Source organism: Pocillopora verrucosa, chromosome 14 (genome assembly GCF_036669915.1).
Source record: "Pocillopora verrucosa isolate sample1 chromosome 14, ASM3666991v2, whole genome shotgun sequence".
Lineage (NCBI taxonomy): Eukaryota > Metazoa > Cnidaria > Anthozoa > Scleractinia > Pocilloporidae > Pocillopora > Pocillopora verrucosa.
The window spans coordinates 6,926,975-6,943,702 of NC_089325.1; the positions used below are offsets into that span (position 1 = coordinate 6,926,975).

Consider the following 16,728-nt stretch of genomic DNA (forward strand, 5'->3'; position numbering starts at 1 on the left):
AACAAATACATCGAACAAGTTACTTGTTCCCAGAGTCTATCTTTCGCAACGATTTGGTGGGTGGAGGAGATGGAGGCACTGGGACGAAGGTGGACACTGGTTGAGATCATTGACGCCTTTCGGTGAAGGTTTTCCACTAAACAGTTTTTTCATTTTTTGTTGTAAATTCTTTCTCTCGAAATCTTTAATCTAAATTTCCATGCGTAAGCACGAATGATTTCCATAGAAACTGCGATGAATCATTTTTTGGGGGGGAAGTTGTTCTATGTTTTCGGTTTCACACCCTTCACTATGTACGGAAATATACAGTTACTTGGTGTGATGCATCGTTGTGAGGTGTTGCATTCCAGTCTCGTCCCCGGAGCGTTTTCCACTGGTAACATTGCTGCGCCAAGTTAAAATACGACAATGAAGTCACGCCAGATGGTCATACTGAACAGTTCTCAGAATCACTGTAATATATTGGAAAAATTCCTCATGAAGCCGTCAGGGTTTTGAATGTTTTCTTACACTTAAAGTTAAACGAGTTTTTTTATGTTAAGTAAGTTTTTTTCGATTCTCATACGCTTACTTCGTTAAAAAACTACAGTACTCTTGTCTTTGCAAACCACGGCGCGCCTTTGTGTATCATTACACTTCACTTGTCTTTGCCAACCACTGTGCGCCATTTTGTCTTTTTAGACTACACTTGTCTTGTGTATCATTTCAATCCTCTTTTCTTTGCCTACTACTGCGCACCTTTGTGTAACAGCGACAATGGAAACTTAAGGCCTGCTGATGTTAAGTTTAGTATGAGCACCTTAGAGCTGATTAGCATTGTATTCAGACAAAAAAGCACTATCTCTGATCCATAAGTTCATTAGTGTCTGACGTCTTTCCCACACGGACTTGTTGACTAAATGCATTTAACAACTAGGAGAACAGGATACATGACGACACCAGAAATGCTTTTGGATTTCTCTAGCATTTGCGTATCAAATGATCAAGAGAAAATATTGCTTCACTGGTTTAGCAGTGCTCCTCTCAGAGATCGCATCGTCGATTGAGATCGGTTAAGTAATCTGCAAGTGTGGCTTTACATTTTTTGCATAGATCAGCGTAAGCAAAAGCTTGGAAACACACCGACAAAACATTTTTTAACAGCTAGAAAATGACAAAGGAAACCATGACCAATTATAGATTCTAGAAATTTATTGTACGATAACTGCACTGTGAATCACGGAAATGGAAAAAAAAGAAGAGACTTGCATACAACCAATCGTAATTAAAGTAGAGTTTGAGGAAATCAAAATTGAGTTATTCGTCCATTTAAAACAAGTGGCAACCGAGGAATTTCTCTCTCTAAATAAACTTGTTCAAAAGACTTATGATTTGTTCGAGTTTTTCCCCTACGATTGCCCTGAATCCGTTTTGAAAAGCGTCGAACAATCCTAGGAGTTCTCTGGTTACTATGAACTAACCTTGGAAGTCTGTTGTTTTTTTCTCTTTCTTTAAACAATGTTTCGCGTCTCTGAAATGTTTCAACTTTATCGCCAATAAACTTTTTGTTCTGTTTTATTCCAGGAAGGATGAGTTTATTATGGAGTGATTCCTTCCTATTGAAATGACTCTCCCCTTCAAGCGTTAAAGTTTGAATTACATACCCTGACGTTTTTTCGACCTGTTCTCTGGATTTGTCTTCATCGCTTTCTCCTTCAACTTTTTTTTCATTGTCTAAGTTTAAAACACCATATTCCCTGTTTACTTGGGTGTTATTCATGTCATCCAAATCGTATATACCTACAAAAGATACACTCGCGAGCGTCTTTGACTTCTCAGAGGAGGTTGAGGTAATGTTTTCTTTCCTGTGATTTCCGTCGTTTCGAAGTGTCGTATCGAGTTTCGATTGACCGCAAGCATTTCTTGTCAACTGCTTCCGTTGTTGTGATTTTGTTAAATCTTTCAAAGGCGGCAAAGCCGATCTATGTTGACCTTTAGTCTCCTTGGATTTCGTTTGTACTCCCTCATTCTCAATAGAACATTCAGAACTTTTACATCCCTTCTTGGCCTCGAGTTTCACTGAAGTTCTCTCGTAAAAACTGTAGTGATCATCACCAACAAGACTGAACTGAAATCTACCTGATTTTATGTCCTTGACCTTTTCTGTAAGCGAATTCATTTCACTGGCGTTAGCTGTGTTTTCTTTGCCATACCTTTGAAGGTTCTTGCCTTTACTCTTTCTCTTTCCGCGCTTATTCTTCATGAGAATTTAATTTAAAAAAATCCTTTTCTAAACCGGCATCAACTTGCTTGACAAAAATAGCACAATGTTACCACAAAGGCTCTCTAAACCGCGCAGTCAAGTTGGATCTCTCTCTTACTTGATTGTTTCTCTCTGAGCTCGAAAGCCCACATCTTGCTAATCACTTCAGTTCTTTCAATTTATTTCCTTTGTCCTGCCCTTGTTTTGTCAAAATTGTTTTGTACTCCAATCTATTCTGCACTTAATGTCCTCCTCCATGTAATGCAATGAATCCTTAGGTCATGAAATCCAATTCTCATTAGTAGATTCCGCAAGTCTTTATCTTTACTTGACTTGACGAATCAGTTCAATAAATACAAACCAGCCACCTCCTCCAGACATATCACTTTGTGTATGAGCGAATTGTTTCCGTTTGACCTAGTTCTGAACTCGATAGCAACGCAAACACAGCAAGTGCATCTATTTACACATGTTAAAATCAAAGTGTCTGAATCACAAGAGACCGATTACAAGTAATAAAAAACGTTCCTCATTGGACAAAAGCACAATGGGCTTTAGTGGCAAGGTCAAGTGAAGTGACACTAATATTCCTTAGTTTAATACAATCATCCATACAACAAAAGATCGGTAACAAGGAATAAACGCTTAGTTCGTTAATATGGAAATTGAAACTTTAAGGGCCGCTTATTTAAACGAGATCTAACCCAAACCGCGGTTTTACGCAAGCAGTGGGCCTCGGTGACTCTCCATAAGAGGGTTGATTTGATTTAAATAGATGTCCGTCTACTTTTAGGTATCGGCCTGTTGACACTGTTTACAAAAAATTGATTCTTAGATAAAAGGTTCGGCTAAATTGAAGAAGGCTTAGAATGCGGTTTTGTTAAACGACGGTTAAAATTTGTTTAATTAACCGGCCCTAAGTGTTCCACCAAGGGAAGTAAGTGTTGACTTGACGAACCGTAGAGCATAATTAATTACTTCAATTAGGTTTTTAGTCTTTATTCAACGTGAAACACTCGAAAGTTGTTCAGAGGTCAGTCAAACTCCTTAGACGTGAATCATCTGTGCTTAAACTCCTGTCACTACCCCTGCAAAGAAGGTTTGTCGTTGATGGATGCGAGAAAATGCATTTACCGTTAAAATTAACGACGACCTCCTACTACGGACTGTGTGCGTGACTGAAAAATGCAAATTGTTTCTCTGGCACCTGCAACCTTTGTGTCTACTAGCCAATTTTCGCGCGCTCGCTTTCCGCTCGTCTCCATCAACTGAGAGCTCGGCACGGGCTAATGGAAAACAGCACAGATAACAACTGTATCGTGTTTTAAGTTATAACATTATGTTACACAATATCTGTTTATGGCTGCTGTAGTGAGTTTATGTATAAAGGCGATTTAAGCCATTCACGTACCCAGAACCACTCGTTTTCACTTAATACGTTAGGTTCCCTCGTTTCCCCCACTTCGAGTACACGAGAACGGATTCAAGGCTTTGTTTGTGCGCAGGTGCCATGGAATTCACCATCTTGTCCTATCTTGGTAACTTTAATCTGATACCTCCGATTATGCAGCTACCATTTCTCTCACGCAATGTACTTTTAGAAATATTGTTAATTGAAATTAAATGCACTCGAAGGTGATGATATCGGCTCGAACATTAAATGATACAAAATAAATACCTAAGTGTTTCTTAAAACGAATCAGCTTCTAACATCGTATTCAAAACGTGTTTAAAATTTAATAATGGTGAAAATTAAATAATTTCTGTAAAACTAGTCAAAAAGTTGTACAATATCTGGCGTTGTTGGCTTTCCGCAGGTCAGTGGTGGCAGCCCATTGTTATTTTTCGAAGTGTACATAGAGGAATATTTTCTCTCCCGTTCTACTGCTGGTAGAAGCCGTTCATCGTATAATTTACGACCCGTGCAAACCAAAGGCTTAGAAGGTACTGTAACCCCTGTCAACATGCCCAGGGAACTCGAAAATGAGTATGTGCAGTGACTTTGTATGAGTGAAGGCTTCTTACTGCGGGCGTTAAACGTGAATTCACCTTTGTGTGCTAACTTAGAACAGGTTGACACTTTGCAAAGCAAACTACCCGGTTTCAGCTGCTTCGTGTGTAAAGAAGTTGATGGATATGTGGTCAAATTTCGTTTAATAAAAGACTTTTTGCATTCTGGATTATCCCGTTTATCTTTGATCTGTTTAAATGTATTCGCTTTCTTATAATCTCGTTTCTGAAAAACTTGGAATACGTCAGTGATGCTTTGAGCCTTAGCACTGTTTTTCCAATCAAGTCTTTGGTCGCTCTTCAAGTCTGGAACATCAATGTTTTTTGTTTTAATATTTTCGGACGGTTTTGGCAATGAATCAGCCACTTCTTGTGTCGTTTCATCTTTTAGCTCATAAACCTCTCCCGTCTCCTTGTCAAATTCCCTCCAGTATTCCAATGGCCACGAAAATTGAACTTTCCTTTTTGTTTTAAGAGGGTCGCTGTTTACATCCGGTTCACTAAAGCTCTCACTTTCCGCGCAGTCCACTTCTTCTTCCTCGGTTACAGAATGAATTTCCAACATATATTCTTCAGGGTTTACCGAGCGCCACAATTTCCACAAAAGTGTTTGACATTTCCTCTATACAACGTTTTCAAGCTTTTCAAATCTCAATTCGAAGCGCCAGTACAAGCTGACTGCTGCATGACTGTATGTTATTCAAAGTGAATTCTAAAGGCGAAGTCAACTTAAGAACGATGTTTGTTTGTCAGTTTCTGTGCCTGTGAATCGTAAGAGTATGGGCAAAATTCCTCTGAAAATAAAGCATTGAATTAAATAGATCTGTCTCTTCGACACAGTATGGCCACACAACTAAATAATCTTTTGTTTAGAACAAAAGCCACCTTTCCACACATCCTCGAATCATGGTAATGCTGATACTTTCCACATCTCCAAAGGTAAAAATAGCTTTCGCTTCCGCTTTAAACCCTATTCGATGGCTTTTGCCCGGAGAATTGTCAGTCAAAACCTTAAAGTGTAGTAAGGAAGAAGCGTCGAATTTTTCTCAGTTTAAGAAAGCAACGAAGAAAGAGAGAACGCAGGTACGGCGTAATAACCCAAGCCACATGCGAAATAAAACATAACTGATGACTTTTATTTGTCTACGCAAAAAAAATGCATCTATTACAATCGACAAATGATTAACATTTGTAGATTAAAATTTACCGCTGGTGGGTTGTTTGTAAAAGGCTGCATATTTATTTCAACGATCTTTGGTATATCAAGAATATTTCAAATAAATAAAATAATTAAATAACTCGTATTTCACGATTTCAGAAATAGACAGAAAGGGCACAACTATATGGTATAACTCAACAGTTTGTGTTTTAAAGGTCGGTTAACGCACAGGAATAAATGTTTGCATCAAGCAGTCTACGTAACAACGTATCACAATTGTTTCACTAACAGCCTGTCAACATGCTATTAAGTTTTATTCTTACGTTGTGTGAAACGCAAAAAGTAAAACGAAGATATGAAAATTAGCTATGAATGAATACATTTCCGACTGATGTTCATTTCAGGCTCTTCGAAACGACAAACGCACCTTGAAACAAGTCGATCTTGATTGACATTCGCTCTCGGACTAAAATTAAAAATGGCCCTCAATTTACACATCTATAAGACCTTAATTAAAGGAATCCTTGACGAAAGACTGTTTATTATTTTCGTGGCTTTTTGAATTAAGTGGATTATTTCCTAAGCGCATTTGTTGCAAATGGATTAGTCTCGCATCAGTTTTGATCAAACTTAGCAAAAAATAAATTAATTAATCAATTGAAAGAGGCTTTTACTTTCTTTTTTTTTCCTTTTTTTTTTTTCTTGGTTTTGTTTTCAATTTTAACGTCAGATATGGTGTTTCAGCTGACTGCCAAATCTGGAGGATTTTAAAATCTCCCTTCGTGAGTCAATAGCGAAACTTTGCAACCCTGCACACTAAATGTCCTGAAAATGATCAACATGCGTTGTTGAATATAAAAGAAGAATTCGTAAAACCAACAACCGGCAAAAATGGAGAAAATTCTGTAAAACCACAGCTACTGTTTGGTCCAGTGTGGAACAAGTAAACCCAGTTTGTGTTTTTACATGGCATTTTTTAGAATATTCTCTTTGTCCTGTGCTGTGTTGGTCGAAAACCGTTGCGAGTTATTCAAGAAAAAGTTCTCGAGTTCTTTTTTAATAAGAGTCTGAATTTGTTCACGGAGTACGTTTCATACAGTTAACCTTATATTGGGCATCACAAAGTGTCCTCGTAAGTTAATGGTTCCACCGGAAGACACTGATGGGTCGTCCTCAACCGAGATCAACCGCTTTAATTTGGCTGGATTTTCTGCCCTTGTGTTCGTCAAAGCTTTGGGAGTGATAAAGCCTTTATCGTCTCGTTAATCGTCTCTTACAGTAATGTTGCAAATGGTGAGACGATTTTAGCCCTAGTGTAAGCTTCTTACATCATATCTTTGCGTTAGTTTGAACTCTGAACAGAACTAAGACACAGCGTGGCTGCCAAGCTTAAGCTTCCTAGTTACCAGTTTGTTTTCTTATGTTTTGAAATGATCAGCCGTTGCTATGAAATTGCTCCCTAGCTGTTAACATCTGTAAAGCTACCGGTTTGATTTACGGCTTTGAAAGAAAATATTGTCCAATACATATTGGGCTAAAGACATGCAATTCTCAAAGCAGAGGCATCTAATAATCAGATGATAATGTCGAAAGGAAAAGGGCATATTGGACAAATCCATTTCCAAATAGAAGTGGTCCACCATGGAAAATTAAGTGCAAGACTTAAATTTATTAATTGGTATTTCATATGTTCGTTTAGATCGACGCTTGAAGTCAGAGCAACAGGTGTGAAAGCAATTTAATAACCACACAGTCTTCGATTTTACAGTTTTGTTACGCAATTTGAGCACTCCGTCATCTTGACAATTATGACAAGAAGTCGACAAACAGTACGAGAAATTTTATAATGTATAATTACAACCAGCTTGTCATGGACAGATGGATTAACTCACGTGAGCTTCATTGTTTTATCTGTTTAACGACTGGAACTTGCCTTTTCTTTCAACAATCCTTTCAGGCAACGAAAACAGGAAAAAGCGAATGCGCCATGAATTTAATCATCCGTTTACTTCTCCTTAAAGCTGCTGGGATGTATGTTGCGCCGTGTTAGCTTTGTCACTTCGGGTGGTATTCAAATCACGGTTGAATCAAAGAAAGGACTTGTTTACTGTAAAAGCAAACAATAAAAGGCTGGTACTAAAATGCCAAGATGTTAAACCTAGTTACTGTAATTTAAAGTCGAGAGACAATGATTGAATTGTTTTCATGGAGTAGTGTGAGGTAATGAACTTGAAGGCAGCATAGTAATGCTAATTTTCGTCCTCATCTTTTGTTCTGGTTTTCTGACGCGTGGAAGTACAAATCACAAAAGTGTACGCAAAGCAGACAGTTGTTGTGAGGGTTAGGACGATTGAAAAGAACCTTGTTATGACCAATTTTGTCCGGCTATGAACTTCCGATCGTAAAGATGATCCAATTCGCAAGTTACATCGACAGGCAAAAGTCCGGCCCGGGAAGTTCTGAAAAGTCCCAAAAAGTACACTCGGCTAATTGGAAAGAAGAAATACAGCTTAAGAAAGAGATGGATTGTTTAAATAAACAGGAACAGCAAAGAGTTGCCAAAATATCGTCCGATCAAAGACTTGTTGTACATCGATTTCAACGTAAACTCTCCCTTAGCGTAGACATTGCAAAGAAGCACGACGAGGTTAAAGAGAGTTTAGACAGTAATCACAAACGCGCTCGGGAATTACGGAAACTACAGAACGAAAACAATGATACCAACGGTGAAGAGAGAATGTCTTTGAGGCAGCTACGCTGTTTAAGTGCAAGCCCTAAGCCGCCGTTGCCGAAATTTAGAAGGGCAAAATCATGCGAGCCACCTCGCCTAGACAGCGCTGCATTATATGGCGAAGAGCCGCAATGCTTTACAGAAAAACCCGATCTACCGCCTCGACCGATGACAGCTCTGGAAAAGCGAAACAAAATGTGGGAGAGACAGCTTAAAACTGTAACTCAAAGACTGAACCGAGCAAGAAGCGCTCCAGCGAGAACGTCATATTATAAAGTCCCAGAGTTTAGCGTAATGCAGAGAAATAACGCCCGAGATTCCAAAAATGCTGGTCAAAAACAACGTCGACATACTTCTTTAGAGATTGACCTGGAATATTTTCGTCGAGTGCGTGAAAAAGAGCTTTATCTCCAGAGACAAGCTGTAAAGAATTTTATCAAAAGTATCGAGCCTTTAGAATTGGTTCAATGGACGCCAGGTCACGAACCGACTGAAAATAACAACGAGCGAGAACTTGACTCTGTTGTTATGACGGCAGTTATGCTAAACAAACAGGACGTTGTGAACGTGAATAGATCAAAGACGCGTTCAGTAGGTTCTTATAACACAAAAGATGTATCCATTGTGGCAACAAAACGAGGAAACGGTGAAGAAAGAAGTACTAATATGATTAACAAAAAGAAACTGTTCAATGCCTGGAGTTGAGATGGAAAATTAGGCCACAATGCGTTTATATCATGACTCTGATTATTTATTCCTCGTTGAGTAAACAAACAATTAGATGAAATTTTTTAACTATGTGTGAGTGTACTTTGAGTGAATATGTCGACCTAATTATTGTTCAACAAGAATTTTATATCTAATCTGTGAAATAATTTGCATATATCATAGATATAGTTGATCTTTGAAGTTGACAATCACAGTGCAATATATAATTAAAAGATAACCTGTACATTCAATGTCGCCGAGACACTTTATGTTATCTAAACGTTGCACCTTGGTCAAACTTAGATTACGTTAGTTAACGGACTTACGAGTTTATCCATGAAAAATAAATGGCACGATATTTTATAGGTTTCAAATCATACTGAAGAAATCATACTAAAGAAAAATCAGAAAAATCTGTTCAATATGATGCGCGTATTTAGTATTACGATGAAAGTAAAGAAAAACACTGCATTTACAGTCATTTACAAAGCGCAAAGTTGGACGCCTCAATCCAAGGATACCTCACTTTGAAAGAAACTCTAAATTAATAATATCTACTCGATTTAGCTCCCTTTTTATTACACGGAATTTTAAATTTCATCAATATGTTAATGTTCCTAAGCAGGAACCGAACCGCCGAACAGGAACCGCCTCAATCCAAGGATACCTCACTTTGAAAGAAACTCTAAATTAATAATATCTACTCGATTTAGCTCCCTTTTTATTACACGGAATTTTAAATTTCATCAATATGTTAATGTTCCTAAGCAGGAACCGAAAACATGAATGACGCTTATTACAGGAAACGGACCAATCAGATTTTTAGTTGCCATTTCGTTTCACACGTCTCCGTTCTTTGATAGCCTTCACGTTGAAAGCGCTGGATTAACTTTGGTAAATTAATTGATCGTTAACAAAAGGAGCACTTGATTACTTTCAAATCAATAGGAAAATTAAGTGCTAGGAAAACAGACTTGACAATCATAGCAACTACTTCTATTTACGAGTGTCAAACACGCGCATGTTGCGAGCAGTAAATTATTGACGTCGCAGCTTGTACGATTTCCACCAATGGCGTACGTTGTATCCGAGAAAAGCCAGATTTCACCGTTTAACGTTTTGTTGGGAACAATCTCAAGCCAGCTCACCCGAGAAAGTATACGCAAGATTAAAGTACAGCTTCGCGGCCATGTTACAAAAGAACACCTCGGCAAACTTAAAGGTGGATTCGATGTCATTCACATTCTTCAAGAACAAGGATTAGTCACTGAGAAAAAATTGTCTTTCCTGCGAAAACTTTTGCAAGACTGTGAATTGTTAGCACTTATCGAACTATTGGATGAATATAAACAAGCTGTGCAAGTTATGAATGGCAAATCGAAGGAAGGTAATTAGTAGATAACGTTAATTGATATATCGTTGTTTGCTGATAGCAGTAAAAACCGTGGTGTTAACAATTTTGCGTGTCAACATCAAATAAATAGGTTGTCCGCAAGATCCACAAAGGCATTCATTTATGAAAAAAAGTTGTGTCGATAGCGTGGAATAAACACTTATTCTTCGAATTTAAACGATACCACATGTTGTTAAGTAAAAACCACAAGAGTGATTTTAAGCCACAGATGAGACAATACGCGGGGGCAAATTTGTTGTTCGATTATCCATCATGTAACTTCTAATGGGTATAATAAAATTTTGTGCAATCTCTCTATTTCCACAACCCTTATACCTAACTGCTCCTGATGAATGTGCTTGTGGACAAGAAAACATATGCTAAGCTGAGCTTAATGAAAAATTAAACAGCTAAAGTTAAGAAATCGAGGCCGAATTTATGACATTAAAGTTCACTTGTGGGAATGTCAAAATGTTTCTGTCGGTTCCTGCTCCCACACATTCAATACATTTTCTACTTAGAGGTGACTTAGAATGTCGGGTGGGATTCTCCAAATATCGTTTAATCCTCATAGCCTATTTACAGGTAAATGTGTTGCAGCTTATAGGCGGAGTTGCATCATTCATCAAAAGAGAGGTATCAGTACAGAAGTAGCAGCATTAAGTATTCATTTTTTCCTCTTTTATCCCCAAGGTGAAAACAGCGCCACAATCACTCGCAGAATTAACGCCCTGCAGCGGCTGATGGGAAGGCAGCTGGAAGAATTGGCGCATTGTTCCTCGCGGGGAAATGATTTGAAGAAGAATCTTGAAGAAAAACAAATGTTACTTGATTCACAGAAAGAAATTCTGATTGTGGGTCAAGAAGCTGTCGATCGTATCCTGGAGCAACGAGAAGTGGCGGAACAAGAAAGAAGCGTAGTCGAAGAAAGAGCACAGGAAAATGAAGCCATGTTTGAAGCCCAGGAAAGAGATCTAAATGAATTGCAGAGCCTGTTGGGAACGAAGGATAAACAGTTGAAGAAATCTGGACGAGGAGATAAGAGGAAAACTATCTTTGAAAAACACACCAATGAGAAAGCAAGTAAGACTTTGCAGACGTTAAACAAGCAAAAAGACGAAAAACAAGAAACCTTGAAAAAAATGATCAAATCCGTGGACGATATTAGGGTTCAGTTGTTGGCAAAACGCGAGGCCGTCAGACATCATAACGAGGCCACATTTCTAAAAACACAAGAACTTGTGAGTGTTGACCAATGTATTTTGGAAACGATGGAGGATGTTAGAAAACTGAAGCAGGAAATACGAAAGAACGAGTTCGAACTGTCTGATTTACAGTATCAAATCAATGAGACACAAGAAGAACTTGAACGAACTAGAAGCAATGGCATGGCAAATAAAGCTTATAAAATACCGCTCTGGAGATTAGAAAACACAGAAAAGCAGAAGGCAAAGGTAAATCTGACAGCGACCTGGCAATTTACGCTTTTGGACCTAAACTGAACAAGTTATAGTTTTGATTTCAATGATGTGGATTTTGACTTCGAGATTCTATCTGGGAAAGAAAACCGTCGTCACAATTATATCGTTTGATAACTAGTGGTAATCGAGCATAGAGTCGAGGGAATACAGCTAATGGGTTCTTTTTTTTTTTCTCCCGACAGAGTTTGAATTATTCAGAAGTTCTCGAGGAGAATTCCTATTCACTTGGCTCACTGGGCAGTCGTACTGTTTCCCTTCAGTTCGACTTCCCGTGCTGCGTAGCAAGTCACAAAGGACTAATCTATACCGCTGACCGAACTAAATGCCGTGTTCTGGTGTTTGACTCTATGGGGGAGCTCGCTCGGGAACCACTTGAGTTTGGAAACATGGGCCCTGTAGCTATTGCAGTCAATAAACGAGGAAATATAATAACAACGGACTCGCAGATAATAAAGGTTTTCAGTTCGGATGGGGCATTATCGCATAACTTTCTTCCTGTTTACAGCAAGAGGGACACAAGGCCAGAAATCTCTGCGCTGACTGTGGATCGCGACGGAAACATATTGGCGGCCGATCGACCGAACCACAGAATACAAAAATTTCGTATTGATGGTCACTTTTTAGGTTTTATTGGTGGTTCAATGTACCTTCAATATCCCAGCGGTGTAGCGATCACGAAGAACAATGATGTTGTGATCTCTGAATGTGAAAGTCACCAGCTGAAAATCTTCCATGATTACGGAAAGTCTTTTACCGTAGTGGGTCGTAACGGGGCTGGCAAAAATCAATTCATGAATCCCAGAGGGCTTTCTGTAGACAATGTGGGTAATATTTTAGTGGCTGACAGCTTGAACCATCGTATTCAAGTGATAGACCCACAGGGGAATTTCATTGGTAGTTTTGGGAGATTAGGATCAGGACCCGGATGTATTGATACTCCGTATGCAGTATCGGTGAATCGCCGAGGTCACGTGATTATTGCAGACAGTGGTAATCACCGTGTGACGGTTTTTACTTGATACTGTTACTTTTGATGTGAGAGAGCAACTAGCTCCGTAAAAACCTCATTGAATTCTTATTTAGTACTAAAATAGTTTTTTAATGTCATTTTAGGTCTCATTCTTGTTAGGTAAAAACTATCAAAAAGGGTAGTTTAAATCAAGGTTCTTCTGTTTGTCTCATTCCCACCTTTTTATTTTTTCGTCTATTTCCTCTGTATGTTCAGTTCTTTTTTATTTATTCCATGTTCTCCATTTACAATAAATTAACATTACTTAAAATACAAATGCTTGTTACATTTAAATCTCTTATTAACTCACCCACCCCACTCCTCATTTTTGACCCTGAACCCCCTAACGTGTAACTGAATCTAATCACAACCGCTTTACCATGAAAGGTCTGAGTACGAAACAACTCCTTAACCATCAACTACCGTTCAATTTACCCCTGATTTTCCATCCCTACCCCTAATCCCTTGTTCACTCGGTACCACTCTCTTTACTCTTCATTTCCCCACGGCTCAACTCTCAGTCTCCCTTTTTCAATCCTTGATATTCCTCCATCCTCCGTACGAACACCCTAATTGCATTAAAACAAAAAAAAAACCAAACAAACAAACAAATATTAGTAATACAAGTGTTTGTTTGTGCAGGAGCCCATTACTAGTAATGGACCCTTGCGAGAACATATACTCTGAAATGATAAATTCTTGTTTATAAAATAGTTCCTCAGGTACGATCCATGATCCAGCATATAGAACTCCGGGATAATTATTTTGCATATTTTCCTAATATTGTTCGAGTGAAGCATGGTTCGAGAAGAATCAGTGACTCTACACGGGAGGGGATAGTGGGGCACGGTTACCAAGGTAAACAAATATGGCGTTCAATCCAGCGGGAATAGAAGCTTTGTCTGAACTTTTGAAACCTCCAAAAGACGATGATTCAAGCTCTGATGTAAGTTGGTTAAAACTAGTTAAAAGGCGAAAGTTTGAAGGAGAAGAGCAGCGAGTTTCAGCGTATTTGCAGCGGCGAAATTTAAAACAAATTTGTGTTCATTATGACACTGCCTACCTTTATCAATAAATAGGATGAAAATTTCTCGCCAAAGAAATCTGCTGCTGTAAATCCTGGAAGCATTGGACCTCCAAAGAAACAAGAAAAACTCGGTAAGCCCTATGTTCTCTTTACAATGTCTTTCGAACGATCAGTTTGACTTTCCATTACAATGGACGTAGCAAAAAGTAATCAAATAGCTAGGTAGGGATCGAACTTAAGAGAAATGCTCCAAATGACAGTTTTTTTGTCTTTTTTGTGGTGCTTGTTTCCTTCTACCTCGAGATCAGCAACTGCTGTGACTTAAAAGAATACAAGGTGTAGGTCTTAAATAGATAACTCAGATTTTGATCTATGTATTTCACATGGCCGCTGACCTGAGCTGGGTCTAAGGCTCTGACTAGAAAAATTACTACTGCGGATAACTCTCACATTTCCTTCTTCTTGTAATGCTATTCTCATTAACAAGGTGGTTCTCAAGTTCCTAACTCTCAACAAGCAGAGAGCAGTGATATCTGGAGTAAGGAGGAGATACCCGAGGGTGGACAAGGAGATGATGAGTTAGATCCAAGACCTACTCCTGAGTATGAAACAACAAACCGACTTGTTGTAAATAACTTTTAGTGAAAATTAATCAAATTTTCTTCTGACCACTTTGCCAATATAAGACTTGATTGAAAATTGTTATTTCCATCAGCTAACAGCCATGATTAACTCGTTCAAATCAATTATCAACCCTCCAAAAAGTTTGTGAATATTTAGACTCCTAGGGATTTGTCACTAAGTTGACCTCAGCAAGTTGTTTAAGGATGTTGGCAAGTTGACCAATAGTATTGCAGTATTGATTAGATGGTTTCAATGGTAACCAACCAGCACACAGTAACTGGTAATCATGCATGATTGTTTAAAATTAAGAAACTTTGATAGGATGTCAGGGCATATTGAAATCCTTTAATTAGGATGGTTTCTGAATGTAATGCTATAGACTCAACCTCAGAGGTCCGGTTTAAAGCCCTGGCTGAGGCACTGTGTTGTTTACACTCACTCTCTGCTCTGAAGAACAAAATAAGCATTTTGAGGAACACTTGATGAATTTCTGGGAGATTATGAAACTGTAAAAGTACTGATGCTGCAGATATTTGACAGAATAAGGAGTTTTGGTTCATGTGAAAATATTGACTGAAAAAAGATAGGGTATCACATTTATGAATTAATATACACTGTATTTGTTTACTTTTCTGTTTATTTAGTAGCAGTATAATGGAAATTAACATTACTTTAAAATCCCTTATTTTTAAATTCAATTTAGATATGAAATGATTTTTAAGCAAGCTGTAACCTCAGAGGATATGTATCTTCAAATGAGTGGTAGAAATCCATCCTCCTCTAGCTGTGAAGATTTATTGGTGAGAATCAGTCTAGCACTGCTGTGTTGTTAACAGAAATCTTTTATTACAAACCCCTGAATGGTTTTCACCCCTAACCAGTACTAGCAATGTGAATGGTAGAGGATACCAATGCAGCATATATTGCAAAAATTGAGAAAAAAAAGTCTGTTAAATTTTGGTGGTTCTACAGTATCAGTGTACAAGATGGATTATGAATCAGCCATCACATTATTTATTGTGAGAACATCAATCAAAGAAAGAGAAGCCAGAAAAAGAAAAATCAGGCCTAAATGGAGTTTGAACCCAGGCTTTCTGAGCACTTGTCCAGAGTTACTAGTGACTGAGTTACATAGCCATGTGTTGGTTGCCATGATATGTTAGGGTTTCTTGTTTCCTTTAAAGAAATTTGATCTCAAATTATCATTATAAGAAATTGTTTATGACCTGTACATGCAGTTGAAGCAGTCACAGATAACTTAAAATAAAGATTTAGTGTTGGATTAGGCCTACCTTCTACCCTCCCCCCCCCCTCCCCCTGTCTCATTGTTTGAGAATGGGCTTTCTTGCAATTGTAAATCCTGGGTTGGACTTGTTTTGTTACTTAGTACAGATGCTAACTACAACTGTTTTCTCGCTTGTAGATAAAAATCAAGCTTCCAGACACAGAGTACTCCGATGTAAATTTAGATGTGACAGATACTTTTCTAGACTGTAGAACACCAAAATAGTAAGTCAACAAATAAAAATTCTCTTTCCTTGTCTAGGAGGTGAAAAAAAATCCCTCCTCCACCACAATCCTTCATTCTCCTTCCCTTTCCTCATCCTTACACTTGGACAATGACAGTTTGTGTTTTTCGATAATTTACAAAGTAAAGTTTCTCGGAAATGATCAACAATGTGTTTTCACTTCAATTTCAGTAAACTTGGAGTTCACCTGCCACACCCAGTGGACAGTAAAAATGGCAAAGCACAGTGGGACAAAAGTAAAAACCTACTGACTGTAACTGTTCGACTTGTACGGGAATATGACTTCCTCACACAAAGGTGATCAGATAGAATTCTTCTTGATGTATTCCTTTAGGACCTTTAATGCAAGGAAGAGGAGAGCAGCAGTAAACACTGTCTAAGCCACCATAAACCTGATCCAGCTTCAGGACAGACATTTTCACTCTTGATGGTGTTTGGTTAAGTTTTGCCCTCTACATTCCTGTTTACTATCAGCAACAGTAGGAAGGCTGTAAAGGATACATCTGCACCTTGATTTAAATCTAATTTCTGGATTGCTGATGACTCAACTCAACGTTTAAGAAAGATTTGGAGGGAAAATTGAAAGGATTTACCTTGTCCCTCAAAAAAATTTCACCATGAACATCTTAAAAATATAACGTTGGAACCCAAGGACTGAGTGCTTTGAGTTGAATGATGAATACTTGTACAATTGCACTGAACTGCTATAAGATACTATCACATTTATTTTTTTGCTGGAAATTGTATTCAAACTTTTGAAATTAGTGCAAAATTAAATAAATTATATTGCCTGAACTTTTTGTAGCTAGAGGGAT

The 16,728-nt window shown here is 38.2% G+C and overlaps 5 protein-coding genes across 6 annotated transcripts; 3 read left to right on the plus strand and 2 right to left on the minus strand.

Annotated features, from left to right (window-relative positions):
• Nucleotides 1-1,043: 1,043 nt before the first annotated feature.
• On the minus strand, nt 1,044-2,697 carry LOC131794869 (uncharacterized). Its single transcript, XM_059112438.2, has one exon. The coding sequence runs from the start codon at nt 2,240-2,242 to the stop codon at nt 1,286-1,288; it is 957 nt and encodes a 318-aa protein (XP_058968421.2). The 5' UTR covers nt 2,243-2,697; the 3' UTR covers nt 1,044-1,285.
• A 528-nt stretch (nt 2,698-3,225) lies between these two features.
• LOC131794841 (uncharacterized) lies at nt 3,226-5,367 on the minus strand. The gene has a single exon (XM_059112408.2). It carries the CDS (start codon nt 4,815-4,817, stop codon nt 4,014-4,016), a length of 804 nt encoding a protein of 267 aa, XP_058968391.2. The 5' UTR covers nt 4,818-5,367; the 3' UTR covers nt 3,226-4,013.
• A 1,220-nt stretch (nt 5,368-6,587) lies between these two features.
• LOC131794861 (uncharacterized) lies at nt 6,588-9,190 on the plus strand. 2 transcript variants are annotated; one of them, XM_059112426.2, is made up of 2 exons: nt 6,588-6,704; nt 7,111-9,190. In XM_059112426.2, exon 2 carries the CDS (start codon nt 7,819-7,821, stop codon nt 8,845-8,847), a length of 1,029 nt encoding a protein of 342 aa, XP_058968409.1. In that variant the 5' UTR covers nt 6,588-6,704; nt 7,111-7,818; the 3' UTR covers nt 8,848-9,190. The 2 variants fall into 2 exon arrangements, with proteins under 2 accessions (XP_058968409.1, XP_066017409.1); XM_066161312.1 differs by lacking the exon at nt 6,588-6,704 and adding an exon at nt 6,709-6,726.
• A 731-nt stretch (nt 9,191-9,921) lies between these two features.
• On the plus strand, nt 9,922-12,847 carry LOC131794876 (tripartite motif-containing protein 2). Its single transcript, XM_059112446.2, has 3 exons — nt 9,922-10,237; nt 10,937-11,697; nt 11,907-12,847. The coding sequence occupies exons 1-3, from the start codon at nt 9,922-9,924 to the stop codon at nt 12,741-12,743; spliced, it is 1,914 nt and encodes a 637-aa protein (XP_058968429.2). The 3' UTR covers nt 12,744-12,847.
• Nucleotides 12,848-13,580: 733 nt separating this feature from the next.
• LOC131794776 (dynein axonemal assembly factor 6-like) lies at nt 13,581-16,708 on the plus strand. The gene is made up of 6 exons (XM_059112324.2): nt 13,581-13,679; nt 13,813-13,891; nt 14,248-14,362; nt 15,088-15,184; nt 15,808-15,893; nt 16,085-16,708. The coding sequence occupies exons 1-6, from the start codon at nt 13,602-13,604 to the stop codon at nt 16,212-16,214; spliced, it is 585 nt and encodes a 194-aa protein (XP_058968307.2). The 5' UTR covers nt 13,581-13,601; the 3' UTR covers nt 16,215-16,708.
• Nucleotides 16,709-16,728: the final 20 nt, after the last annotated feature.

Coding starts and splice junctions, on each gene's coding strand:
- LOC131794869 (XM_059112438.2), bottom strand. CDS start 2,242: ATGAAGAATAAGCGCGGAAAGAGAAAGAGTAAAGGCAAGAACCTTCAA.
- LOC131794841 (XM_059112408.2), bottom strand. CDS start 4,817: ATGTTGGAAATTCATTCTGTAACCGAGGAAGAAGAAGTGGACTGCGCG.
- LOC131794861 (XM_059112426.2), top strand. CDS start 7,819: ATGATCCAATTCGCAAGTTACATCGACAGGCAAAAGTCCGGCCCGGGA.
- LOC131794876 (XM_059112446.2), top strand. CDS start 9,922: ATGGCGTACGTTGTATCCGAGAAAAGCCAGATTTCACCGTTTAACGTT. Junction 10,238..10,936: donor GAATGGCAAATCGAAGGAAG/GTAATTAGTAGA, acceptor TTTATCCCCAAG/GTGAAAACAGCGCCACAATC. Junction 11,698..11,906: donor CAGAAAAGCAGAAGGCAAAG/GTAAATCTGACA, acceptor TTCTCCCGACAG/AGTTTGAATTATTCAGAAGT.
- LOC131794776 (XM_059112324.2), top strand. CDS start 13,602: ATGGCGTTCAATCCAGCGGGAATAGAAGCTTTGTCTGAACTTTTGAAA. Junction 13,680..13,812: donor ACGATGATTCAAGCTCTGAT/GTAAGTTGGTTA, acceptor ATCAATAAATAG/GATGAAAATTTCTCGCCAAA. Junction 15,185..15,807: donor CTAGCTGTGAAGATTTATTG/GTGAGAATCAGT, acceptor TCTCGCTTGTAG/ATAAAAATCAAGCTTCCAGA.